Below are 27,274 nucleotides of genomic sequence, written 5' to 3'. Positions count from 1 at the left end.
GTGAACAAGAGGAAAACTGAGGGCTCAAAGATGTACTACAGAGTTCAGCTGTTTCAAGAACCCTCAGCCAGTAGTCTGACAGTGAACATAAGGATTCTTGGGGGCATTTTTCCTAGTACTGGGTACACAGGGCAAGATTAAACTCTGCATACAGGCATCTAAATTCAGCCCATTCACATCTACTTGGCTAAATATCAGGGGAATCTCCTCTCTTTCTGGTCCGTGGAGGTTTGTCAAGGTAGTCAGCAGAGCCTAGAAGGAGATGGAGCTCCAAGGCTGAAGCCAGGTAGGACATACCAGGTTCCACGTAGACATCTGCCTTGGTCTGCTGTCTAGAGTCCAGCAGACATTTAAATTATGCCAATAGAAGAGGGGATTGCAAGGCTTCTCACTCCCATGAGGAGTTAAGGGTGATTATATTCCCATCTTCTAGGACATGGTGGTTTGAATCCATGACAGGATGAACCTCTGAAACACCTGTGCGAACCAGACAAGTTGGTCCCTTCTTCTACAGATGGAGAGCCTGAGATACACTGGGTGTAACTGCCCAGGATCCGAGTCAAATGCTGCTCCCCTCTCCAGAAATAGAATGAGGATGCAAGTGTTCACATGCTCCTTTTGCCTGTGCAGTGCCTTTGATCTGAAATCGCGGGAGCAGAGGCTGTAGAACGAGTCTGCAGTAATTTGAGCATTGCTCTGAGTCGCAGCCCAGCAGAGGAACGAGGTGTTAGACCATGGCACACGCTGCTCCTCCAGCTAGAGCAACCAAAGCTCTCATTTTAAAGTGAAGATAAACTTCCTTGGCTCCCACAATTTCAGATGAACTTCCTTAGCTCGCTCCTACAATTTTAGTTGTAAAATTACTGCTCTGAACGTGAAGGAGGGGTTGCAAGCAGTCTGGAGCACACCAAGTGTTCATCCTGCTCCTGTAGCACAAGGAGGGCAGGCTGGTGGCTGCACAGGCTAAAGCAGAGCATCTGCCTAGGTGCTGGTACAGCTCTAATCCCGCCTGGTGCCTGGAGTTTGAGAGGAGGATGATGTGATGCACAATATCCATCCATCCAGTGATGCTCCAGCTTTTACAGGAGATTGCCAGGTTCTCCAAGGAGCTAAGACAAAACTACACTCAGGCAGAACCACTCGGGTCCCTGGCCCCACTGGTGAAGGTGGATGTGAACAGACCTTGCTGTGACACACACACTTCAGCTGTGGCTTGTGGTAAAGCCATGCAGGAGCTGAAAACTGATAACCAGGGACCCAGAGCATCCTTGGGATGCAGCTGGGGGTTGCAGCTTGCACTCCTTGGATAGGGAGACTCACTGCTGGCTCACAGCCACTGGTGCTGCTCAAACAGCACCATACTCTTTCCCATTCCTGCTCATCCTGCTGAGCTGGGCTCGCTCTGACTCATGCAGTATCAGCACAATTCCCAATCCATTCAGATCAGAGAGGCTTTGAGTGCTGCTGAACCAGAAAGGCCCCAGCTTGCTTTTCTGGTCCCAGACTGAATTATTCTTTTGGACTTTAGGAGAAATACTTTTTTTTTTTTTTTTTTGCCTGTAAACAGAGATAACATAGGGAAGCTCATGAGGCACTGTGGTGTAGCCTAGTTCAAAGCAGAGCTGAGCTTTAAGAGAGCTGGGCGTTCCTACACTGCCATGGGAGCACCATCCATATTATCATATTGCATTAAATCTGGACCACCTGACCTGACCTCTCCAAAATACCCAAAAGCTCCTCTCCCTTTATGTCCTCTTGAGGCTATGGACAGTCCAATTCCCCTGACAATTTGGACAAGATGATGCTTCACAGAGGCACAGATTTGTAAACCTTTCATCAGAGCCTGGCACAATGTTGTACAGCAGAAATATCACAACAGCCTTGTCCTACTGGAGCCTGGAATTCCTGCTGCCATTTATTCGAAGTCTTATTAAAAGTCTTGGAAATACCAATAGCAAAACACATTTATATACAGCCAGCAAGAAATGGATGAGCCTGCCAGCATTCTACAGTCTCTTTAGCTCTGGAAAACTTATCTCTGCCTTCAGTATGATATGATCAGATTCGTTCAGGTTTGATAAGAACCTGAATTTGGCAAAGAATAGTTAATTCTGTTTGAAATTAATATTAATCACTGTAGGGGGCACCTCCCCTCCCTGTTTTTTACCCCATAAAGAATAATAAGAAAACTGGCCTTAAACTGCAATATCTCCATGGTCAAAAGGACTGGAAGAGATAGAGCAGAAAAGGGATGTGTGGGGTTGAACATCCTCATGTATGTCACTGTCTGGGAGCACTTCTGCTGGGGCTCGGAGAGCAGGAGTTTTATCTGTCTCTGGGTTCATGCCAGGCTTTGCACCCTGGGATACCATGAACCAACCACGAACATTTTCCATTGCACCTTCTCCTTCTCAGTGTAGCCTCCAGGAGCTTGGGCTGAGCATGAAGGATACATGGGGTCAGAGATGGTCCCTGGTCTGAGTAGCCAATGGCTTTGAGAAGAAACTGGTCCCTCCTTTTGGTTTTGCAGGACCTTCAGTGTCTGGCTTGGACCAGTGGCTGGCTCTTGGAAAGCAGAGTTTTAGATGGGGGAAGCTAACTGAAGTGAATCCCCATCATCATCCAGAGAACATGTGGTATTTTCAGGAGTTAACCAGATCCAGCTTAGTGCATGAATCAGACAGTGACTGTCCCTGAGCATGTAGCTTGTAGCATGTAGCAAGAGTTGGTGTTAAAGGAATTAGAAATTTCCACCTGTAATATGCTCCACCCTGCCTGACAGTGATTTTTCTAACACTGAAAATCGAGTTCTGGTGGTGTAACAGGGTTTTTAATTTTGCTTTTGGACAGCAATTGGGTACTGGTATGTGGAAGGTTACCCCCTGAGATGAGGAAGGGAATCCTTTTTGTGTTTGTGTTGGGAAGTGGGGTGGCCCCTGGGGGAGCTGACCTTCGGAGCAGTGATGGGCAGCTGTGCTGATTTGATGGCATTTCAAAAGGATTTTACTTTGGACTGGTCTGGCACTGGTGTGTTTATAGGTGTGAAGCTCGCTTTTCAGTTGGATTTTTCTGTGAAAGACCTTCAGTCCTAGCATCACTTCACGATGGAAAACAAAATGCATAAAGCAGGAGCAATCAGGGAATTTTCCACAAAGGCACGCTCTGATCTGAATTAAAATGCTAATAGAAATGCATTCAGGGAGTATCTTTTGCTGACCAACTTTGCAGGAGTATATTCCTTTTGTTTAGTGCGCTTTTCTTTCTTTCTCTCCCTGAATTCCCGGCTGACAATTGACAGGAACTCCCTTTCAGCGTGGGTTTGGTCACTCGCCGGCAGCAAACGCTCCCAGCAGAAAATGCTCCAACTGTTGGCGTTTCCCGAGCAGGGAAAACCTCCTGGGCTGAGGCTTGGAATGAGGATTACACCCTTTTAAGTCAGCACCGGGGAATCCACGATCTTCCACGGTGACGAAGTTTCCCCGGCTGGCGGGGGGAGCGGAGCAGCATCATCCCCGCGCCTCGGCAGCTCCGCTCCAGGCACAATAGGCAGGGCAGGGTCCCGCACCTTCCCCCGCTGCGGGAAGGGTCCCCGAGGCCGGGCTGGGATCGCCCGTCCTGGCTGAATGCATTACGTAAGGCAGGGATCGTTTGTCAGCCGCGCTGGTACAAACATAGCTGCGGGCGGATTATGCACAGAGAGCCAGGGAGGAGGGACGGGAGGAAGGGCTCTCCATCCAGGAGCATTGCGAGTTGGCGGGCTGGCAGCTGGCTGCGCTCCCGGGAAGGGTGTCGCTGGCCGTCCCTGACATGCTCCTGTTCGTGTGGGATGCTTGAGACGAGATACTAACTTGGGGGACCGGGACTGGCATGAGGATCGGACCAAAATGGAAGGGCTTCTGTCTCCGATGAGAACGAAGGTAGGGAAAGATGTTCATGTCTTTTGAAGCTCAATTTACCCGACGAGGGGAAGGGGAGTTGCGGGGCGAGCTCTGTGAATAGGGGGCTTGCCGGGCTTTTGTCTCTTTTCTTTCCTGTCTCTTTTTTTTTTTTTCCCCCTTTCTTATTTTTCAAAACTATGCTCGTGAATGCAACTCGGCAGAGGAGCGACAGCAGTTGCCTCCAGGAGGGGAGTAACGCATCACTCCTCCTCGACAGAGGTGACCTTTGTAAATGAGTTTGCCTTTTGGAGTAGACAGCCATATTTTGGTGTGTATTTCCAGTTGGAGGCTCTCATTGTGTCTGTGTGTCTGTGCGTGCTCCCCGGGGAGCCAGCCGGGGGAGCGTACCTGCGGCACGGGGACGGATGGGGACACCGGGCTACCCCTGGTGTTTCCAGCAGAAAAGGGGACACCGACCAGCAAAGTGGGTGATTTTGTGCCCAAACACCCTGCTAGGGTGCCAGACCTCTTGTTGTGGACCCAGACCAGAAAGCTGTAACAGAGAGTGAGTGTGCAGAGCTAAGGAATTGCTGCACTTGTCTGCTGCCTTCTCACGCTCTCAACTCTCTTTAAAGGTTTGACTGTAATCCTCAGTATTAAAGAAACTTGAATTCCAGTGAGGAAAAGACAGAGGAAAACCAGCGATGGCTTAGTTTGTAAAATTTCTTCCCATGCCATTATTTCTTTGTGGTCCTGGGGGATAGACTGAATCCTGATTGCATTTTATTTAGTCACTGCTTCCATCCCATGTGGTAACTGTCTTGGGTAAATCCTTCTGATTTCAGTCCATCACCACATTCAATCCAACTCTGTTGTATTGTATCTCAAGACTGGAAGAATTGGAATTGGCAATTCTTGCTGGCAACAGGGTGTCTTTGTATGTCTTAGATGCAAACAGTTTTGAAGGGGCAGTCAGACCAGAGTTGCTTTCTATAAATGCCAGACTTGAAAAAAATCAGAGAAATTGTCTGGTCCAGCCCCTGTGCTGAAGCAGATTAGCTAGTCTGGTCTCTCAATTACATCCCTGCCATTCACTATCCTAAATTAAAGGCTCTTCAATGATTTAAAGTCTTTTCAATATTAAAACCAAGAAAAGTGATTTAAATAAAAATAATTTGCCAGCAAATGTCTGCACTGCAATTCTCCAGGGGAGTAATTTTTTTTTCCACTTTAATTCAGTTTTTTTGTCTTGAACAGTAAGTTGATAATTTAAAAAAGAACCTGCCAACTTCATATAGCTCTCCATTACCAAGAACAATGCTATGGGCAGTTTTTAGAATGAAAGATTTATAAGGGATTATAAACCCAGCCATTCATATCTCTCATTACTGAGGAATACATACATTAATGTTAGGCTTTGCAAGGCATTTCCCAGTACTATTTTTTTAAAATCAGATAATAGAGGAAACCTGTAGCAGCTGCCCAACATTTCCATCTCATTTCCATTATTAGAAAACATAACTTTCATCGTTTTAGCTGATGTTTCCATTCTGCTCCTCTTACCAGGCTTGAAATGACTGCTGAAAGCAGTCTCTCCCAGGACTGGTGAGTTCTCAGGCTGATGGGTGGATTACAGTCAGACTTGTGTAGTATCAGCACCTGCAGCATGTGTGAAGCTATAAAAATGACAGAGTAGAGTAAGGGAAGTGGTCCAGGACTGGGTATTCTGTTTGTTCATCTGATCTGCTTCATAGCTGGACTGTAAATCCCAGTAACACCATTCATAAAGTGTAATCTCAATTGCCACTGTCAAGTAATTTATTGATCCTATAGAAGAGTATGCTTGGGAATATAGACATGATCCTTTGGATCACAATCTGCCTTAATATTAGAGAAAGAGAGAGATTCTGACCTCCTTTGTGTGTGGGAAAAGCTTCTCAAGCCAAAGAAATGTGATTTTAAATCAGCTATTGCAATGATGTAAGATCAGCAGGGTTCTCTGGAAGATCCAGATCCTGACGTTGGTGTTACGTTGCTGTTAATCCAGAGTAGCTCCATGGCAGCTGATGGAGATATTCAAACAGACTCTGTGAAATAAAGGTCAGGATTTGGCCCTTATGTCTTCACCTTTCAGAGAAACAACAACGCACAGATCGCTTGAATAGATTTGAAAACTTATCTCATTTCCAAGATGCTTCACGGCTGGCAGTGGCTCCCTGCTCCTTGCCAGAAAATCAAGTGTAAAATCTATTAATTCCCCAAATACAATGTTAGTATGTGATGACTACACAAAAAAATTTGACAACAGCGAGGCTGCCGAGACCCCTGCCTGTTCCACTCCCTGATACTGCCTCGTTTTATCTCCTCTATTCCCCCGTCTGTCTGATCCCATCTGTTGTCACTTGTTCTACACTAAGGCTGAAAATGTTGGGGGCTAGTTAGAAGTTTTTTTGTCCTTTGGTTTGTTCAGTGACATGAAGGACAATGGGCTTCTGGTCATTTCTGGCAGAGCTGCCTGGAAAGAGCCTGGAGAATCTGGGAGCTCCAAGACTTGAACCTGTGGGAAAACATCTCCCTGCCACAGTGAAATGCAAATAAAGACTCCATTTCATCCTTAGAGTCCCAAGCAGCTCTATTTAGCCTGCTCAAATCTAGACAGAAAACCAAAACCAAAGAATTTTCTTTGTTTCCATGGGTAAGTAGGAGCAGGAGCTGACTCTGCAGGCACTTCTCACAGTCTGTCACCAGCAGGTGAGGACAGCCTACATCTGCCTCTGATAGCAAAATGCAAGCGTCCCTGGAATTAAAATGAGGTCTAAATCCCTGCAGGTGGGCTTGGGTGAATCTCGTGGTGACACCTGAAAATAAGATTGCTGTCAGCTCTTTGGTCCCTATTGTTCACAGAGGTTGTCACTCCACTGACAGAGGGACAGGTGGGCACATCTTGGCTAAAGAAGTTCAGTTTATTGTGCAGGAGAGGCTGGAGCTGACGCACTGGACAGGGACATGGACACCATGTCCTCACTTCTCCAGCCAGCTCCACGGCAGGGCTTGCCAGCAGAGGGCTGGGAATGCACAGCCAGGAGCCTATTTCATAGAGGACTTGTTTCTCATTCCACAGGGTAATAACCCATTTGGTTGCTGGGCCATGCTGGGTGATCATACAGTGGGTACTTTAGAAACTCATTAAAATATTTGGTAAATTGGGTATTAAACACTAAGCACGTTACTGTTTAATGGACTCCACTGCAGCAAGCCATGGGTGGTTAAAACATTTCTGCTTTTGTATAACCAGGGTGCACAGATGCAGGCATTCTAGGGAAAGGAAAGGGATACATGGTAAAATGGGCTGGCACATCAAAATTGAAGCAGATGAGTAGAATGCACTGAATGGCAAAGTTACTGCATTTTTTGTGCCGATGATTGAATTTCACTTGATTAGAAGTAATGGGTGGGTTGTCAATATTTGGTAGGTTAATAGAGGTACTTATAAATATTACCAGAACCAGTTAAATTCTGTAGCCTAGGATGTCTGAGCCCCTGTTTTCAGAGCAAATGAATGTACACAATAGCAATGTCCCCATGCCACCTTAAGAGACTGTGAAGTTGATTGAGTACCACAAAGTGAAAAGAATGAAGAAATGCATAAATATTGCAGTCCTTTTGTTAGCCTCCATTTTAATTTGTTTTATAATCCTCAACACATGCACAATTTGCCTTAACCCTCAGTGCATTGCCTTCAGCAAATTACACTGGCATAAGAATTTCAGTAATTTTAGTTTCTCTGTTGCTGACACTTGCCAGTGCATGCTACTGAATTTGCAATGAGCACCTGGCTCGAACCACGCAGAGCTGGCTACTGCTCTATTTTCCTTTCAGAAGCCTGTGTTTGGTGCTTTTTTGTTTATCAAAGCACTGCTTCTCTTTCAGAGCGGCTGAAAGAAGTTTTTCAATGAACTTTTCGTCTGTTCAGAAACACACGCGGAGGGTAAATGGAGATTAATTACTGTCGAATTTACCAAGCTTTGCATCCAAAGATAATGAATTTTGAGTGTTCCCGTGTACAGCAAATTCAGCAAGGGAACTCAGTAAATAAAGTGTGTAGTATTTAGATAGTGCTCTTTAAGCATTAATGGGGCTGCTCTCGTTTATTGAATCTTATTAACTTTATCTGTTTATTGTAGATTTTGGGGATTAGCAAACTCCCATGGTGTTACTGCTGGTTTGTTAAACCCTGTTGGCTCTGCTTTCAAAGCCACTTAGTTTTTGACCACTGGATTTCTCACAAAGAATGGCTAAGTTGTCCTTGTGCCTTACTTAGAGAGAAGTTCACAGTGGCTCAAAGCAGAGAAACTTTGGAAAGTACACTATACCCCGAGAATCCTAAACAGCAAAGGCTGTGACAGCTGGCCTTTGAGATTGTTGGGGAGGAAGTCAGGAGGGGAAATTACCCCTGGGAAAGCAAAGTCTGGAGTCTGAGTTACACCTGTGGATTGCTGTAGTCTTTCACCCTTCTTGGATGGCACTGAAAAGAAGTTTATATAAGCAGGGTTTTTTTTTGTGCAGCTGCATGCTGCAAAACATTTGAACAGATTCAAAGCTTTCATCTCTCAAACTATCCTGCAGAAGTTCAGGTTAGGATCTTGCACTGTCTGGACAGCTATGAATATTAAAATCACTTTACAGCACTCTTGTAGAAGCCAAGAGGCAGAATAATTCCTTTACGTATGTTGTGAAACCAGTCCTGGTGTTTTTAAGAATACCAAAAGACCAAAAGACTAAAGCTGCTCCCATCCCTCCAAAAGCATTCGTGTTGCTCCTATGGAGTCTAAGATCCCTGCTGTGATACAGCTGAATGTTTTTCACTCTCCTTTTGAGTATCCCACCATGACAGACACACTCTGGTGCTGATGACACCTACAGAGTGAGATTTCCAAAGCCATTTATTTCTGGGGCTTCTGGTCTCCCCAATGCAGTGACCTCACATGGGCAGCATGAACACAAACACAATATTCAGATTCCAGTGCAACCACCCACAGACACAGGAAGCTCACAGCATGAACTGGGAAGTGCTGGTGTTCCCTCAGCAGCCCTTGCACAGGGCCCCTGCTCAGGCTGTTGAGCAGCTGAAGGGGTACTTCCTTCCCTGCCTTATTATCAGTTTGACATGGAGGTTAATGAGGCCATATGTAATTCTCTGAGCTCGTAGATAGTTAAAAAGAAAGGCCATTCAAGAAATAATGAAGTCCTGTGTTGGCTACTGTTAATCATAATTTAATAAATACCTGGGAGAGAGGATGTAGGGGCATAACGCAGAGCAGAGTTTGGCTTTGGAACAACTGTACCATAACATTATGCCTCTGGAAAAGCAGAGCAGTTTTTGTTCTGTAACATTTCCTAAACCCATTCAGATTTAAAGACGATATATCACTGAACATAAAACTGAAAGGTTATTTTTCCTCCCGGGCTGTGCTTTGCAGCAGAGCAGCGAGCTCCATGCCTGACTGGGCCCTGCACTCATACCCAGCCACACCAGGGGTGGGTTATTTACTGTCCAGAGAGGGTGTCCTGGAGCTGGACACTGCACTGCTAACAGGAATTGCACTGCAGAGCACCAGGAGCTCAAAATCCAGCACAGGGACTTGTGTGCTTAGTGCTGGCTTGTGAGAACACAATCCCTGTCCCCAAATGCTCCCTCCTGAAGGTTAGGAGGAAATAGGAGCATTTTGCCTCAGCTTTTAAGGAGGAAGGATGGTGGTTCAGATTCTGGTATTTCATCCAGGATCCAAAGCCTGGGGGGTGCTGCCCATTCCCAGCATCCTCAGGAGCACAACTGAGTCCAGCCTACACTGTCCTAGGATCTACCCTTGGCTGCACACCAGGCTGAGTGGGCTCAGCTCTTGCTGAGCTCTCCCATGACTGTCAGACAGCCCCTGAGATGAACCAGGATAATCACAATGCTGGATTGCTTTGTCTTTCACAGACAGTTTGATCCCCTCTCTGCCACCACCAGCTCAGCATCAGGACCACACTGCTGGGAGGTGCAGTTAGGCTTGGCACACTGCTGTGTTGGGGCCTGGAATGATCACAGCATGCCTTGGGGACCAAAGCTCTCACATTGTGTATCAAATAGCACCGGTTCCTGTCAGGGAATGGAAATAGGAACTGCTCCCACATGCCCTGCTCACTTCCCAGTGCCCAACACCATGTCCCAGCCCAAACCATCCTGCACCCTGGCCTCAGTTGTCCATGTCTTGCTCAGCCTGTGCAAAACCAGGCTGTAGGTGAGGTGCTCAGGAAGGACTGATTTTCCCTAAACCTTCATGTGGCTGAGGTTGACTGAAAGTGCCAAAAGACTTTCACTTGTCTGCTCAGCCTGTGCAAAACCAGGCTGTAGGTGAGGTGCTCAGGAAGGACTGACTTTCCCTAAACCTTCATGTGGCTTCACTTGCTGAAAGTGCCAAAAGACTTTCTCTTGGCCTCCATGGGACCTCATAGAAAAGCACACTGGGGGGCTATGAAAAGACCACAGAGGTACAAAAATAAAATTAATAATAGCAATCATATCAACAACAACAACAACAACAACAAGAACAACAACAACAACAAGAACAACAACAACAACCACAACATAATAATAATAATAATAATAATAACATTTTAAATGCAGTATGGCAAGGCACAGACTGGAGGGAAGAAAGCTGATGATGGTGGCACTGACAGCATAAAGCTTGCTAGCTCAGTGTGTGGGTCACGGGCATTTTTAGGAAGTGCAGAGAAAATACACTGGTGAACACTCATTTTCCCAGTCATTTCATTATTTTACTTAATGGCAGCTATTGTCGAGGCAATTTGCCATCCTTTTCAAAAGCAGAACTCAGACAGAGACACCCACTCTTTAGCTGTGAATCACAGGTTGCATTCCCTGGGGAAGGTCACAAAGTCTTAACTGCTGCAAATATGGGAAAGCTGAAAAAATGAGAAAGATATTAGTGGGATGATTGTGAAGCAAAAAATGATGGTTGCCCCAGAAAGCAGCCTGGTACTTATCTATGGAGGAAAACAGCTGTCCTGCACATCTGCCTGGTGTATTAGGTCATTCTGAAGGCAGTGATGGTAGGGAGTGCATGTATTTAGCGTTTGGGACTACATGGAAGGAAATAAAGCACTTGCATGATGCACATTTCATGTAAAAAATGTCTGATCCATGACCAGTGCATACCAGCATAGCTCTGAGCACCCCAGCATGGACTTCAGTAATGCTCAGCTATTTCTTATATTTTTTTACAGGGTTTGAATAAATGTAAAATATGTGTGCAGCTGGGTGTGTGAGCTTTCTTCCTGAGAACACACACCTAATGTACCTTAGCTTGTCCAGCATGCCTCCTTTATCTACATTGCAGTATAAACCCCACCAAATCTGTGAGACCAAAACTCTGACCCCATTTGGAATTCAACCAGCAAGACAAAAAATCCCCAGCCCTTCATGTTGCTCCAGTTCAGAGGAGAGCAGAGGACAGATGCAGGTGTCTTTCTGATGTGAATTATAAGCATATTGCAATACCAATAAACATACAAAGTCCTGTTTCCCTGACCACAGCAGATATCAAACAAATGAGAGAGCAGTTTCCCTCTTCAGGGAAACTTTCATGCAACATTCATCCACACCTGTTTTTCCTTGGTGTCTTGGTCCTTGGCTTGGTTATCCTGTGAGGGAGTGATTTCCCACTCCCTCATACAGTCACAAGGTATCACAACACATGGCAGACCAGCTAAGGGACTCACTGCCTTCTTTTCTTCAAGCTCCAAGTCCCCATTTTGGTGATTTGCTTGGGTTTTTTTAGGGAAAGCCCTGGATCTTTTTGGGCAGGAGCTCAGCTGTTGTGGCAGTGTTGTATTGCAGCTTCCCAGCACTCAACATGTTCAGAGCAGTAAAATCTCCCCAAACGCAGCTGTGGTGAGGCAGAGCTATTGACCTGGGTTCCACACAACAGGCTGAGCAGCTATTTAAGGCTGATTCAGTAGGAAATGCAGTATAAATACCAGCAGTAAAAATGCACCCCTCCTTTCTTTTTTTCCCCCCCTACAAAATCTTGTTCATTGCTCTCCCATGCAACAGGCAGAGCTATTGACCTGGGTTCCATACAACAGGCTGAGCAGCTATTTAAGGCTGATTCAGTAGGAAATGCAGTATAAATATCAGCAGTAAAAATGCACCCCTCCTTTACCCCCCCGCCCCCGCCCCACAAAATCTTGTTCATGGCTCTCCCATGCAACAAACACCAGAGGAAAGTGGTGGCTCTCAGGACATGACACAGGGTCCCCTGGGCCACAGCACTGATGAGGCAAAGCCCAAAGCAGCAGCCAAACCCATTCCAGTCCCTCTGGAAACAGGCAGATACCATCGCCCTTCTGCTCTTGGTGGCACAAGCACTTGCAAAGCTTGGCTGTGCAGAAGGAACATTAAAGGCAGAAGACATCTCCTGGGTAGGCAGCACTCAAACCACTTGGGGCTTTGAAGACAGGAGGTCAAAAACAATATATCAAGTCAGTTATCAGCCAGTCCTGTCTTCCCTTCCTCCCCTCCCTCTGGCTCAGAACTGCAGGAGCTCAGGTCCTTTGATGTAAACCTGTCAGACACTTTGGTCTCTTCTCTGCCCTGCCCTATTCTTGCACACACACATTTGTGTGAGATTTTAATTATAGGCATGAGCATATTGGTAAGAAAACCCTTCCTTAATTACACGCTCAATTAATTCCAGTAACTTAGGAGTTGAAATACGAAGTTAGGTGAAATTATTACTGCTTCATCTAAAGTTGAATCTCTCTGTGGCCAGGTTCTGAATAATACTGTGGAAGTAATTTTTCTGTAGAAAAATGGATTTCATTTAGAAGAGATTAAATTGTTTTGGATAGAGGGAGTTAGAATATTATCTGGTACCACTGATATTCTTTTCCAGAAAGATTAATTACTTATAAGCCTAATCTTTTCAGCAAATATTCCATGATCAGGCCAAATAATTATTTGGCACAAATAAGACAATATTTAGCCTCATTAGGGCTGGCACAACCCCTCCCCTAATGTATTGTGGTTTTTAGAGAGAGATCAGGTGAGATGAGAGATTAAATGTGTCTTCATAACATCAGATACCTCTCCATGGCACCAGCACCTCAAGGCTCACACCCTCACTGGAATTTGGGTGGCACTTCTGCTGCTACTGATGGCACCCTGGTAGGGATGGCTGAGAAATACCTAGGCTGGAACCTGCTCATCTGAGCTTTAAGCCAGGATCTGTTCTTGTCTTTTTTAAACTGGTGACTCCCAATGTGTTGCATCCCTGGGATCCAGGCTGACACAGCAGCGTGGAAAAAAAGGCTCAAGTGGAGAGGAAATACAATCCTAGCTGGAATAAACAGTCTAGGAGGAGGGGAGGGTGTGGACAGAGGATTAGGGCTGGAAAAAGGAGTTTGAGAAGAGGCAATCAGGACTAAACAGATAAGTTCTGGAGGCAGAGGTGAGATGGAGCATTTGTGCCCATGGCATGGAAGCCCCCTTCAGCCCAAACCCCCTGTCCCAGCTCTATGTGGGTGATAAAATGACTCTTGTAAAGCTGCTTTTTAAAGGGAGAACACCATCAAGATGCAAAGTTGGGAAATACTGGAGCAAGAGACATCCCTACAGCCCTATCCCACCTAACAGTGCAGTCCCACAAATGTTTTTTTTAATGGGTTTCTTCTTGTCTCCTGCATAAGATGGACAGTGCTCAGACAATGAGCAGCTAACCCTTATTTTGTATTTTCTTCATTTCCTTCCAAATAACCTTAGGTCTTATTTACTGAATACTGCCCTGAAAACAGAATTATTCATTTTCTTGTGTATTTTTTTCTGAAACAATTACAGTAGTATCAGAGTTCATCAAACCTGTAATCATACTCTGGTTTGTCTCTGTTTAACTGATGTAGAACGAGCCATGGAGGAATCATTTAAGGTCTCTTTCAGTTTTTGGCCATTTCTGACTTTTCTATATCCTCAACATCATACAGCACTTTCTGTGTTCATTGTGTCCCTCACCATTCCCTTCTGGTAGAGCCCAGGCTTTCTTCAAGTCGTGTGCTAGGAGTGTCTCTCAGAAACCCAAAAATAAAGCTTAGATATCAGGGATTATTAGTAAAAGTTTGGGATAGATGAGTCACTCATCACCATATATCTTCACCCAAAGACTTCACCTTCTGCAGCACTCCTCAGCTTCACTGCCTGTGCACCTTCTGTCTGCCACAAATGCCAAGGAGCCCTTTAGAGAGCAGACACCTTCCCTGATTCATCCTTAAGGCAGCTCCACCCCACACAAGGAAGAAGGAAAATGTGGGTGCAGAGGTTAGGGTGAAGGGAGCATCTGATCATGCAATCAAAAATTGCATCATGAAACATCCACTCATGCCTGGCCTTTTCTAACTTTTCACCCTGATATCCACCCAATGCAGTGTGTAATATCAGCAAGCACATGACTGCTGTTACCTGGCTATTTTTTTACTTAAGCTAATGTTATTCATTCCCTCGAAGAATCCCAGATAAATTGACTGCAGTTAGTAATTTCTCCTTGCACCTTTTTGGAGTAACCCAGGCTGACAAAACAGACAGCTGTGGGAGTAGGTGTGAGCAGGGCTGAACTGACTGTGTGAAGATGCTGGGCAGCTTTGAATGCACAAACAAAAACACAGCACTGTGGAAAACCATGTGCTGAGGGTGGGGAGGGAATTGTGTCCTCCCATTTGCATCTCTCTGTATGCCATCTTTGCCTGGAATAAATGTCTTTGTCCACATGAAAGTTGATCTGTTTACTTTTCCCCACTTGATAGGGCAGTAAAGAAAGTTTTGTGAAATGGGTGTGACTTTTATGATGTGTTGCAACTCATTTTTAGAAATATGTGTCTGCATATGCCAGTAGTTACCCTATTTTAAATCACTCTTGTGCATTTACTAATGACCTTTGCATTCTTGTTGAGTGAACATTTTCTAGTTAGTAAGCACCACATTATTATTGAAGTAGACTGTCAGGTAAATTGAGAAGAAAAAAATTAACAAAAAAGTATTTTTTGGCATTTCTTTAACCTCCAACCAGCTCTTCACAAGTTCTAAGTACTTTTCTTCTATTTTTGGCTTACAGCACAGTTTTGTCACGTGTGTCTGGGTTTGAGGATTTTTTGAGCATCCCTTTAAATGGGTGGTAGCAGTGTGCTGGTGCCTCCGCAAGTGCAGGGGAAACATCAGCCACTATTTCAAACCTCTCCCACAGACATGACAAACCTCTCTTGCCAAGTGAGCTGGCTTTTCTCCTGGATACAGCAAGAAGAAAAGGGAAAGGTTGCAGAACAAGCAGGTGAATGGGACTACAATAGTGTAGGGTCAAAGGCTTTCCTGGCAAAACTCCTGAAACTCAGTAGAGATAAATTCTAGCTTCTCATGCACTCAGCCCAGTCCCAGGCTTATTGGTGGGAATGATTCACATTAATATGGGAACATTACACATGTACAGAAAGATGGTAAAATTGTTTAGAAGACTATCAAAGGCTGGAAAACAACAAGTATCAATGGAGAAAAAAAAAACCCAAAAACTCAAGAGAAGATAACATTTTTCAATCTGGGCAGAGAAAGAGAAGGGGCTTCTTTTTCTTTTCTTTTTCTTTTTTTTTTTAAACTCTTTTCTCTTTTTTTTCCCTACTTTTCTTTTTTTTTTTTTTTAATTCTTTTATCTTTTTTTCCCTGTGGAAAATATGCACACCATTAAATCAGCTTAAATCGTTAATCTTCCCTGGGAGATATCACCCACAGAACAAACAGGGAGATGAAATAAAGCTACATTGCCTATTACGTATGTTGTAAAAGAATTAGTGTCAAAAAACGAAGCCTAAAGGGAATGAAATGCAGGGCAGAGAGTCAGTGATGCAAACTTGTGTTGTACCACCACCCTTGAGGGAGCTGTTCCTTGAAGGATCTGTGCCAGTTTGAATTCAGCCAAGAGTGTGGTCGCTCCTTTTTCTGTATGATGCTCCAGAAAGTGTAGAAAAAGGACCAAGAACAAGGAATTATTTAAAACTAATTTCCAGCAAAAAAATTATAAATTCAACAAACAAAACCAAAACCAAACTGAATGTCAGGACCAAGGAGAGATTCATGCCGATTCACAAAATGAAAAACACTGAAATATTTCCACACCCTAAAAGAAGCACTTAAAGACTCTCAGAAGCAAAAATTATAGCTGAACATTTACATTAATTTGACAGAATTTATCTACTCTTCTGCTCCATAAAACCTAAGTGCAATATTTAACCTGCAGCACCCAGTGAGGTCTGGTGTGTGTTACTTCCCAGCCCCAACAAGGCTCACAGATGTGCTCTGGAATTCTGAATGTAAGATACAGTGGGGTCTGTGGGCTGAAGGGAAATCACTATTTCACAGTAATCAATGCTGTGCATCTTGCGTGGCTTCTCTGGCATCCTACCACAGCTGTTGGGGTTTTTTAAATTTGAATAAGGTCATAGTTTGTTTGTGGGGTTTTGATTTGAACAGATTTTCTTCCTTTTATGATGATGGCAGCACTCCTAAATTAGCCAGCAGTGCTGAAACCTCAATATACACATTTTAGCACTGGGGGATAAATGCACTAATGGTGGCAGAGAATGTAATTCTCCAAAAAACAGTGCAGCTGAAAGTGCAGTATTTTTAATTCATTTATTCTATATATTTTGTGGCTTTTTAAATGTAGGAGTGAGGCAGGGAGGGGTGGTACCAAGTGCTTTTCTCCCTATAATATGTTAATAAAGAGGATAGACACAGTCCTGTCCATGCCAGACTTGCAAAGCCAAAGATTATTACCATTCCTAGGTAGTCCTAGAGATTGACCGTCTGGACACAGCTTGGGATGGACCATGGAGCCAAGATCCCTCTGCCAGACAGTAATGGGACTCACTGAGTCTCTAAGAGCAGCACAGGGTGGAAATTTGGCTTAAAATTTCCCTGTCAAAGCTTTTCCAGTCTGCTTGCTTCCAAGATGTCTTGGTCAAAGCATGACCATTCCTCTCTCATTTCTCTCAGTCTAAGTCAAGGCTGCAGCAGCAGCTCAGAGCACTCAGCTGATGGATTCCCCAGGAGCAGAGGCTCTGTGGTAGCCCAAAGAAGCTCACCCACGGGGCCCAGCACCCCAGAAGTTCTCTGGTGGAGAGGACTTTGTCATGGCAAGGTCTTGGCTCTGGTCCTTTGGAACTTTTAGGTCCTTTGGTTTGATACCAAGGCCCTGAGGAACACTGGCGTCCTTGCTGCTCAGTGTCTCGGTTCTTCCTCAGGAGGGATGAAGAATTTGATACTCCTTTTATTATCAGCCATCACAGGGATCTAGCTGATGGGCCTTTTTCTGGGAGCAGGGGTTACAAACACCCTAAAGAGTGTGGGTAACCCCAGGTCTCCAGGTCCCAGGCAGAACAGGTCAGAAGTGAAATCAGCATTTTCCAGTCCAGCACCACCAGCTCCCCATGCTGCCTCGTCACCATCTCCTTCCAGCAAACAGGGACTTTCAGAGTTTTCCACTGCAGCCTTAGAAACCTCTTCGTGTTGGCTCCCTGCCCAGCTCTGAATCGTCCTCACAGATTTGTACAAATGCTGTTGAAATAACACACTCCCATGGATAACACCCCATAAACTTCTGCTGCCTCCTCCCACCGCCCTCGCTGGGAGATGGGGAATGTCAATGCCTCGAGGGCATCCTCTTAATTGTGTGGCACCCATCCAATGGCAGCATATGCACAAATTAGCTGTGACTGCTGGGGCTCCCGGGGCTGGGGCTGCCTGGGAAGGCCTGTGCTGCTGCTGTGGCACATACAGGAGGTAATTCCACAGAGGACTCAGCCATGGTTTGGCATCAATCCTTCAACACAACGTTTTCTGGCTTGATTCTAAAAGAATCTCTGGTGATAACAGGGTCCTCCAGCCAGCTGATTATGAGAGATTAATTAATACCTGGCATAGTGTTAGGGTATCCCCTACCTTATATAGAAAGGCAGAAGAAAGTGGAAGGATATTTGAGTGAATGAGCAAGTCTCAGTGAGAAAAAAAGGAGAATGATTGAATTACATCTGTACTATTCCAAATGTGATTGTTTGTAGTCCCTCAAGGCCGTGGATGCCTTCTAACTGAATTGAAAAACAATGAAGGGAATAAAGAAAAAAAGCAATGTCTGTCAATCTGAAGTGATACCACTGTTGTATTTGTTGCTTTGGCAGAGAGAGCTCTTTTTAAGTGAGTTTGTGGTGTGCTCAGAGAAAGCAACCTCCTTTGTCAAGAACTCACAGAACACCAACCCTCACATTATCCCAATGCCATATGAAAGCTGATCAAATCCCAAATATTGCTTATTCCCCTCTGAAACTGGCATTCTGAGCTGGCTAGGAGGTTTTTCCTGGGGATTTGTTTGACAATCTTCCAGGCAAGAAGGAAAACTCTCCTCCAGTCTGATCTAGCTCTTTTTTCTGGAGGTTTCATGGTGTCAGATTTTTGCTCACTGGGACAAAATCTTGGGCCACTCCTGTGCTTTAGGCAACGCAGCAGAGCTTTGGTAGAAGGTTTGGAGGCTGGCTAGGAGCTGTGTTCACCTGTCATGAGGCAGCCACAAACTCAAACTGTGCAATTATTGATGTGGTGGCCAGCAAAGTGCTCAGGAGGAATAAAACAAGGAAGCTGCCAGGCAGCTGTATGAAAATAGAGCCAGATGAAAAGTGAGCCCTGAAAGGTAGATGCTCTGAGATGGAAAGGGTGGGTGTGAGCTTCTGAGGATTGCTGGATGCAGAAATGCTTGTAGTTGAACCTTGCCTGACATGCTTGTTGCTTCCTTGGCCTTAGGGAGATTACTTAACCTATGTTTTTCTCTCCCCCAGTTTTCTACACTGAAGTTGTAATACCTGCCCACCTACACACTTTTCAAAAGAATATTCTGAAGCTCTGTCTGTTTGTAAACTGCTCGGGAAACAGCATATGCCAAACTATCTCAGTATATAGTAATTTTTTTTTAAATTAGGCTTGGAAAGCTCTCAGGCTTGGACAGAAAACAGGCACATTTGCACTGTTCACTGTAGGAGTATGCACAAACTATTCTCAATATTTCAAAGAGGAGATTTGACTCCCAGGTAAACAGCTCCTCTCTCAGTGTTCATCTAGTCTTACCCTTAAAGAGGTTTTTCTAAGCCCACTTCATTTCTTCCTGCAGAGTAAACCAGATTGTCCCTCTCTTGTAATTAATCCCTGCCCTATCTTACACCTTTCCATCACAATCTGTTTCACAGCCCCTCAGGCTTCTTTTCTTTTCTGGACCACAGAAAGCTGAATAACTTAACCTTTCTTTGCTGGTCATGTTTTCTACACCATAATCATTCCCATTGTTGTCTTCCAGAAATTGGCAAATATTTTATTAGAAGTTGGTGTGCAAATGTGGACACATTACATTATTTTTGTAATATAGCATTTTGGTTTTGATTCATGTGCACTTTGGGATTCAAGACACGATTTTTGAAATTATCTTTTCCATGTCATCAAGATTTACCCAGCTGGTAAGCTACTGCCTGTTTTTGTTGTGAAACCTCTCACATTTTTTCTAATTTGTCAGCCTCTGATATTTTTCTCTCTGTACACACCAAAATGCCAATTTTTATTGGCAAAGTGTTGTAAAATATAAGAGAAAATGCTATTATTGCTACAGTTTTACTTTAACCCCCCAATAAAAATTAATGTAAAATAAAATAAAAGCCCTGACATAAAATGTTTTAAAAGCCTGTGAGCAGGATATTCATCTCTGTTACATTTTATAGGGTTTAGAGAGACTATAATCCCCATGAATTTAGGGTTCAATCTTTATCATGTGTAAAGATATTTGCTTTGACTCCACATGTAACAATGATTCACAGCAGGAAAGAAGCCAGCCTTTAACCTCCCCTGCAAGCCATAAAACTGAGACTCTGCACACTTTGGACCAGATCTTCTCACCCTGAGGACCTCAGGAGGGAGCAGCACAAGTGGTGGGAGGAGATGACCTCTCTGCATCTCTGAGTGTGACCTGGATTTCTCTTTTCTGGGACAAGTAATAAAACCTTGGCACAGAAGTGCAGCTCAAACTCCCCCTGTTTCAAGCATGAAATAGTGGAGCTATCTGCCAAGTCCTCAGTGTTGTAAGTAGTTTCATAAGGTGCTGATATTTTAGTCCTGGCCATCAGATCCAGGTCAAGTTTGTGGCCAAAGGTACAATCCCAAATCCCACACCAAGCTTCACTGCAGATCTTCCCATTATGCTTCCAGTGACTCCATCACACCCAGCAGCAGCAGGAGCCAACATTTAGTCCTTGGTCCAAGCCCAAAATTCTGCTTGGCTCCTGGTCAGACATTGCATGCTGGGACATATAGTCCTTGCTGGAGAATTAAGGGAAAAGAGACACAATCTGGTAAATAACCCATAAATTAAGCCCTGTGCAGGGGCTCTTGGCAGCAGGCTGGTGAAACACTTAGCTGAGGAAAATTTGGTCCTTATCATTGCTCCGTGTGAAGCTACAAAGTAGCTTGCATATTGGTTATTTACTAATCAGGAAATGTACTTTAACAAGTTTATTCCTCTATGAACTTCTCAGGCGTGCAGATGCTTAAAGCAGGTTACATTGCTACCAATTGTATTTTTAATTGCTGTGTTTAGAGAGTCTCATTGATCTAATCAGAGCTAAATAAGCCCCATGGTACTTCCCCTAGTAAACTTTACTGAGGATGTGTTTCTTTCATTTGCTGAAAATGAAGCCTTCTGTTGTTTTGTGCCTGGTCAAATGCAACACCAGTGAGCAGAGGGTGACTCTCCATCCTTTAATAAATTTGGTTTTTCTGCAGTTCAGAATTCCTGTCACCCAAGCAGCAGGAAAGCAGCTGGGTGACATTATCAGTAATTGCTTAATATTGTCATTGCATTTGCTTACAAGGAAAAAAAGCCACAGACTATCAATCAGCCAACAGAATATTCATAGTCTATGATAACACTAAGTGCTTTTTGAATGTCATGGCAACAGTCACACAAGCAACATGATCTTGTACTTGATTACTTCCTGCTGCATTTCTGGTACTGTCCATAAAGCTCCATTAATTTTGCTCTCTTTTTTTATTATTTTGATATATTTGATTTGTGTTTGGCAAGTGTGCAAAACAGACAGTACCTTTTCCCAGAGCCTCACAGTGAGCAGGAACTCTCAGGGTATTTGCAGCTCTTCTGTAGCCTAAATGTGTCTTATACAGGACCCAGCATTCCTGAGTGCATTTTAGGAATTATGTCTGGATTATTGCAGCAGGTAATCTCTAAAATCAGATTTAAACCTGACTTCTGTGAAAAAGATTTAGGATAATCTCATTAAATAATTTGTCAGGAGGGCCTTTCAGACAAGGGAAAAGAAATTGATTTGTCTAAGACACATCTGCACCTGACTCATTCTCTGTCCTAGTGGCCTTTGTTTTTCAATTGCTTTATCTCATTCAAATTTGTGAGTTCATGGATTTCAAGGGCCAGAAAACAGTAGCCTTCTGCATCAGAAAATAATCCCGTGATTTCTGTATTAAGTCCATAACTTTTGAAAAGCAAGTGGCATATGCTTTTGAAAGAGTTTCTTGGAAATCTGCAGCTGGTCAATATGCTGCTATATTCCCCTAGTAGGTTGTTGTAGATATTAGCAAACATTCTTCTTATCAACATAAAAAATAACCAACAAAATGAAACAAAGAAAAAGGTAATATCTTTATTTGCAGTCTAAATTTGCTCAGCCTCAACTGTTGTTGAGAGCTGAGAGCTCATTATGAACTTAACTTCAGCTTGAAGAACTGAGTCCTGTACAAAATCTCCTCATGCAAATGCTAACAGGGTGTAATTGAGCTCTCAGTAAACCTTCCCAAGGATGAACTGCTTTAGATAAATTGGTTTAACAAAAGTGAAAGGTTCTTTTGGGCACCAGTGTTGGAACTCTTGTTAGACACCTAGAATACTGGTTTTCTCCTAAGAAAAATACTCTGTTTCTCCTAAGGACCATTTCTAATTCCATGAGGACCTGAACTGAAGGGTCCCAAATGAATATGCTCTGACAAGAAGGTGCAAAGGGGTGGAGGGACCATCACTTGGAAGAATTTCTGTACAGCTCTTGAACAAATAGCCCAGTTCCACCATCACCCACCACAAATGGTCCCTGCCTTCTAGATGTATTAAAAGAAATTAACTACATTGATAATTTTGTTGTACTATCTTGGCTGGTTTTTTCGCTCTTTAAAAATCCAAAACAAAAAAAAAAAAAACCCAAAAAACAGAAGAAACACGAAATGCAGTGTTTGACCAGAAAAATAAGGGAAATAAGTAGCTTGGTCTCCTCTGAAAAAACAAACTCTAACTTCAGTTTTACCTTTTCTATTAGATCCATTTGTTTAGATCCATTCTATTAGATCCTCAGGGGCTTGAATTTCTTGATTTCTACAGCAGAAATAATGGTGAGGTTGAGAGCATTTGGTCCATCCCTGCAGGCATGGCCACCTCTGGGGCAAGTGACCACTCACATGATGGTGCCCAAGGACTCAGCTGCTCCTGTGCCAACAGATTATTTGGTTGTATTATTTATAAAGTGCTTTGATAGGCTCGTTTACTGGGAGCTAAGTAATGGCAAGGCCTTTGAGGGCTGGATGCTTGTCAGACACTACTACATTAAGTCTACAAGTGAAAATCAAACCTCCTGGCTTCAAAGAGGTTTGGCTGGTGTAAATTAACCTGTATTTTAGAAGTTCTGGAGCAGATGTCATGCTTTGCCCTGGAGATCTCATTACTGCTCAAATGTATGCACAGATTTTGCCACATTAATAAAGCAGCAGGGCCCCCTCCCCCAGAAAGCAGGATTAGTGGCTGGTGTCTGTAGTTATTTTTGTCAAAAACCTTTTGAAAGTCTGTGTGAGAAGAGGAGGAGAGAAAGTTCAGAAAAAGCCAGTATCTGTCTTTATTAATTACAGGATGATTAATTATTTAATCTGCCCAGATATCTGTATGCACAACTTAGCTGATTCTCATTTATCAGGTTTTCAGCATCATTAATCAAGGGAAGTTTTAAATGTGAGGGAAGACAGGTTGATTTAAGGTGTAGTGTGGTGATGACCCCTCCAGAGCACACAATGCCTGGCCCCAGCACCAGGGCCATCCATCATGGCCAGGGATGATCCTGCCTTCTGCTGAGGAGAGCCTGGTGTTTGGAACACTCCATTATTTGCTTTAGGCTCCTCCAGGGCTACTTCTCCAAATTTCTTCAGGAAGTTTGAAACCCACCAAGTGAGAGCACAAGCTAAATAGTGAGGGAATGTCTGAATGCAGAGCAGTCGAAGAGAAGTTGCTCCACTTCAGCTAAGACAGTTGTGGTTCCTTTCCTGGGAGCATCTTCTGGGAAGGTGTGCATTTCTTGGGAGTGCTGGATGGTGCCTCAGCTCAACCCTACTGCACCATGGAGTGTTACCTCGAAAGTGCATGCAACTTTCCAACATTCACAGTCACTGACAAGGTCCAGGGAGTTTGCCACGCCACAAAGCTGATCATTCCTGCTCAGCTCCTGAAGTACACATCCAAGCAGAAGCCATTTTCCTACCTCCTTTAAATGTCTAGGAAAAAACCCACAGCTGGGATTCAAGAGGGAGAATGATAAACATGCATGGATAATAAAGCATCTTTCATTGCTTGTGTTCTCTTCATAGAATACAGAATGGTCTGGGTTGAAAGGGACATTAAAGATCATCTCATTCCAAACCCCTGCCATGGGCAGGGACACCTTTCTCTAGACCAGGCTGGTCAAGCTCCATCCAAACTGACCTTGTGCACTTCCAAGGATGGACTGACCACAGCTTCTCTGGGATGCCTGTTCCAGTGCCTCCCCACCCTCCCAGTAAAGAACTTCTTTCTAATATTCAATCTAAGCTTACCCTCTTCCAGTCTGAATCCATTCCCTCTGTCCTGTCACTCCAGGCTCTTGTAAAAAGCCTCTCTCCATCTTTCTGGTAGGCTCCCTTCACATACTGGAAGGCCACAGTTGAGTCACCCAAATCCTCCTCTTTTCTTGTCCAGTTGAACAAGGGTGTCAGGTAGATGTACATGAATGTAAGCTCCAAGCTGGGTACAGACTGTTTTTTCCAATTTTTCCTTCTGCTTCAGACTTGGAAAGCACCAGTTTATTGGACTGCAGGTGTCAACTCCAACAGTTTTAGAATAATTTTAGAATTGATGATGTTATCAGAATGGCTTTTAGATCCTTAGCTCCTGAAATCAAGTTTTACTGGAAGTTGCCAGATTTCATTTTAAAGCACAATTTAGCTTTTTGATTGCTACAAGCAGCTTAAGAGTAAAACCCAAAGGATTACTGCAGGCTTAAAAGTCAGATAACATACACAAACCTGAAATTTTAATTTTTCATGTACTATTTTTTTTCTGATTTATGGTGAATATTGATGACTTAGGATATGTAGAAATATTCATAAGCAATTGAGCCAAAGTATCTGGAACACTTGCACACCATTTTTTCATGGCAGAACCTTCTCATTGCTGAGATTGTCTATCTTCATGCTGCTTTATTTCTTTGCTTGCCACTTGGTGGCCATACCTGGGAGTGACACTGCCAAAATCTGCAAATCATTGTTGTTCATCCATTTCAAGAGCTAGCTAGAAAAAAATACAAAATCAATGTCCAAATTTGCCTGTGCTGCACTGAAGGTAAATGTACAACTTGCCTTTATAAACAAATTTTAGTTGAAAAATATAGCTGAATAGCAAGGAAGTCTCACAGATCAATGCAGTTGTTATTTCAGGATAAGGAAATTGGTGATTAATTAGAGTCTCAATCCTTGTTCTGGCCCTGGGCAGCAGAACAGGGACAAGCCTAAAGTTTCACATACAGCTCCTTGGCCATTTCACTCACAGATTCCTTCTCCTGGAGAAAAGACAGGAGCCTCACACTCCTTAGCCACAGCAAATTTACCCACTGGGTCAATCTCCAGCCATGACTCAGCAGCTGAAGGAGGAGTGTCCTGTCTGCCTGGAGGAGCAAGGATTATTTTCCTTCCTAAGCAGGGCTAGAGGTCACCTCTGGTTAGTGTCCTGGCAGTGAGTGAGGTGTCCTTGTCCTGCTATTAGATGATCAGGGAAGGGTGGATCAAGTCAGCCAAAGGAACTGTAGACCACAGAACCCCACTGCAACTTTACTACACCTTAATTTATTTTAGGCTTTTCCTCTCTAAGCAGAATCTCCCTCTTTCCCCTGCACACATCTCATTTTTGGGAATGGCTGTGCATTAGTCATTATTGCTGTGTTATTTCACTGAAGCTACCAGAGCAGAGCTTCAGTACCCCAAAAAAAATGTGCAGAGCAGTTCAGATGCCACTCAGGCAAGAGTGGGGCTGGTAGAGGTGTGGGCAGGCCAGAGGTGGCCTCCAGCAGACACCTGAATATAGGTTCTCATCCACTCCTCCTTCCCTCCACAGCAAGGGGCCATGGGCTATTTCTGTAGATTTAATGCCATCCTGTGAATTCAACCCCCCACCCAGACTGCAGTGATTCATGTGGCACCAGAGAATGAACATAAAATCAGAATTTACCTTATAATGAGGCACCAAGCTAGGAGTCAAGGGATAGGAGTTCTCTGCCTATTTTGGCTGCAAGTTTTGGCAACTCCCCAATCTCCCAGTTTGCCATTCCTACAAAGAATATAAAATCTCCTATCCCCTTTTCCTTCTAATCTCTGCGTGGGTAAATTTTCATTTCATTGTCCTCATTAATTCAATATAATTTGAACTGGGAACTGTTGTCCAATGGACAAGCACCTGAACATCTCTGTGGAGTATTTTTTTGACCTCCCTTGCCTTTCTGCATCTCAGATGGACTTGTGATCCATAGAACTCAGCAACAGAGCCTCTTCCCATCATAAAATTCTAATTGCAAATTAACCTTTGTTTGATTCCTTGTAAAAACATTATTCTCCCTGTAATTGAAAAAGAAGGGAGTGCAGTAACAAAGCACCTGTTTATTGCTGAGCTTTCCCTGAAATGTTAAGTGTTATGTTATCAACTGTTGCCTAACTTGTGAACTAATTAAAGATGTAATGTAAGTACATAGGATTTCTCAGGATTCTATGAGTAGTAATTGGACTGCCAGGATACTTTGACATCCTAAAAATGCTGCTTCTGAATGGAGCTACTACAATATGTTTTGGACTTTTAGCATGACTACATGTTCATATAATGAGGAAGAAAATTTAACAGTGCTCGTAGCTAAATTATCTTTTGCTATTAATCATTTCTCTACACTGACATCAATTCAGTTGTTCTAAAAGGATTTAAATGCTGAGGACAAATTTTGCAGTCTCTTCGCATGCAAACTCTCAGAGAAATCATCTGAGATTTTTATGTACCATCAGCTTGCAGTACATTAATAATCTGATTTAAAACATTGCAGAACAGTGGGGAGCCTCTGTTTGATATCAACTACTTTTTCATCCAGCCATAAGTGAAGAGCAGAGATATTTTTTCCTGCTGAAGTTCTTTCATATGAAAGTCCCAATAGATGCCAATAAACTGAACATGTGAGTTGTTATGGAAAGATCATAAAAAAGGCTTTTACTTAGTGGGGAATGATATCCAGTATTTTCCTGATGCTTTTTGTAGACTGAAGTCAGCATGTTTGACGATTCAAAACATCTGTGGAAGCAAGTCCTGAGTGTAGTGTGGAGAAAAGAAATATTTCTACTCAAAGTTCTCACTGCAATAAACAATTCTTTTCCTGTGTCTGTAATAGACTAGATCAATAAAACAATTGATGGTAACCATGGGAGAAGAAGAAGTACAACCTCCTTTAACATTTATAGACTGCTGCTGCTGAAAGACTTTCTAAATGCTTTAATTAAGCATCACAACAGCCCTATGATGTACCATACAGGATGAGTTATTATCTGTATTTCACAGGTGGAGATCAGCACTAAAGGCCCCCTCTGCAGGGTCTTGCTAATTCACCCCCAGTCATTTACCCCCAGCTTTGGAGGATATACCCTCATCTCTATATAAAGTTATTTATAGGTCAAGCTTCAGAATAAATTATCTTGTGACTAAGATTCAGATCTGAAAGAGGTTGTTTTGAGAGGAAGGTGTTGCTGCTTTGGGTGCTGAGAATCTGTTATTCTGTGTGTGGGGAGATTGGGGAAAATCAGAACAGAAATTATGAGCAGACAGAGTGGGAAACTGCACAAAACCAATACTTTCAGAGCAATATTTGCACATCACACATCCCACCTTTACATTCCTAATGTATTTTTTGGTATTTGGGTTATCAAA

At 43.6% G+C, this 27,274-nt stretch overlaps 1 protein-coding gene across 4 annotated transcripts in view; it reads left to right on the top strand.

The window, feature by feature from the left end:
* The window catches only part of FRMD4A (FERM domain containing 4A), a 357,683-nt gene that overhangs the window by 80,744 nt on the left and 249,665 nt on the right, over positions 1-27,274 (top strand). The window contains exon 1 of one of the 4 annotated variants that reach the window (XM_039730874.1): positions 3,891-3,917. The exons of the other annotated variants lie outside the window; for them this stretch is intronic. Within the exon in view, the coding sequence (XP_039586808.1) occupies positions 3,906-3,917 (12 nt within the window). The 5' untranslated portion in view covers positions 3,891-3,905. Of the gene's footprint in view, positions 1-3,890; positions 3,918-27,274 lie in introns of those variants that run through there. 4 annotated transcript variants of the gene reach the window in all.

The sequence above is a fragment of the Passer montanus genome, unplaced genomic scaffold (assembly GCF_014805655.1).
Source record: "Passer montanus isolate IOZ18808 unplaced genomic scaffold, ASM1480565v1 scaffold74, whole genome shotgun sequence".
In the NCBI taxonomy this organism is placed as follows: domain Eukaryota; kingdom Metazoa; phylum Chordata; class Aves; order Passeriformes; family Passeridae; genus Passer; species Passer montanus.
The sequence above is the reverse complement of the archived record's forward strand: the minus strand, read 5'-3'. Positions and strand labels throughout refer to the sequence as shown.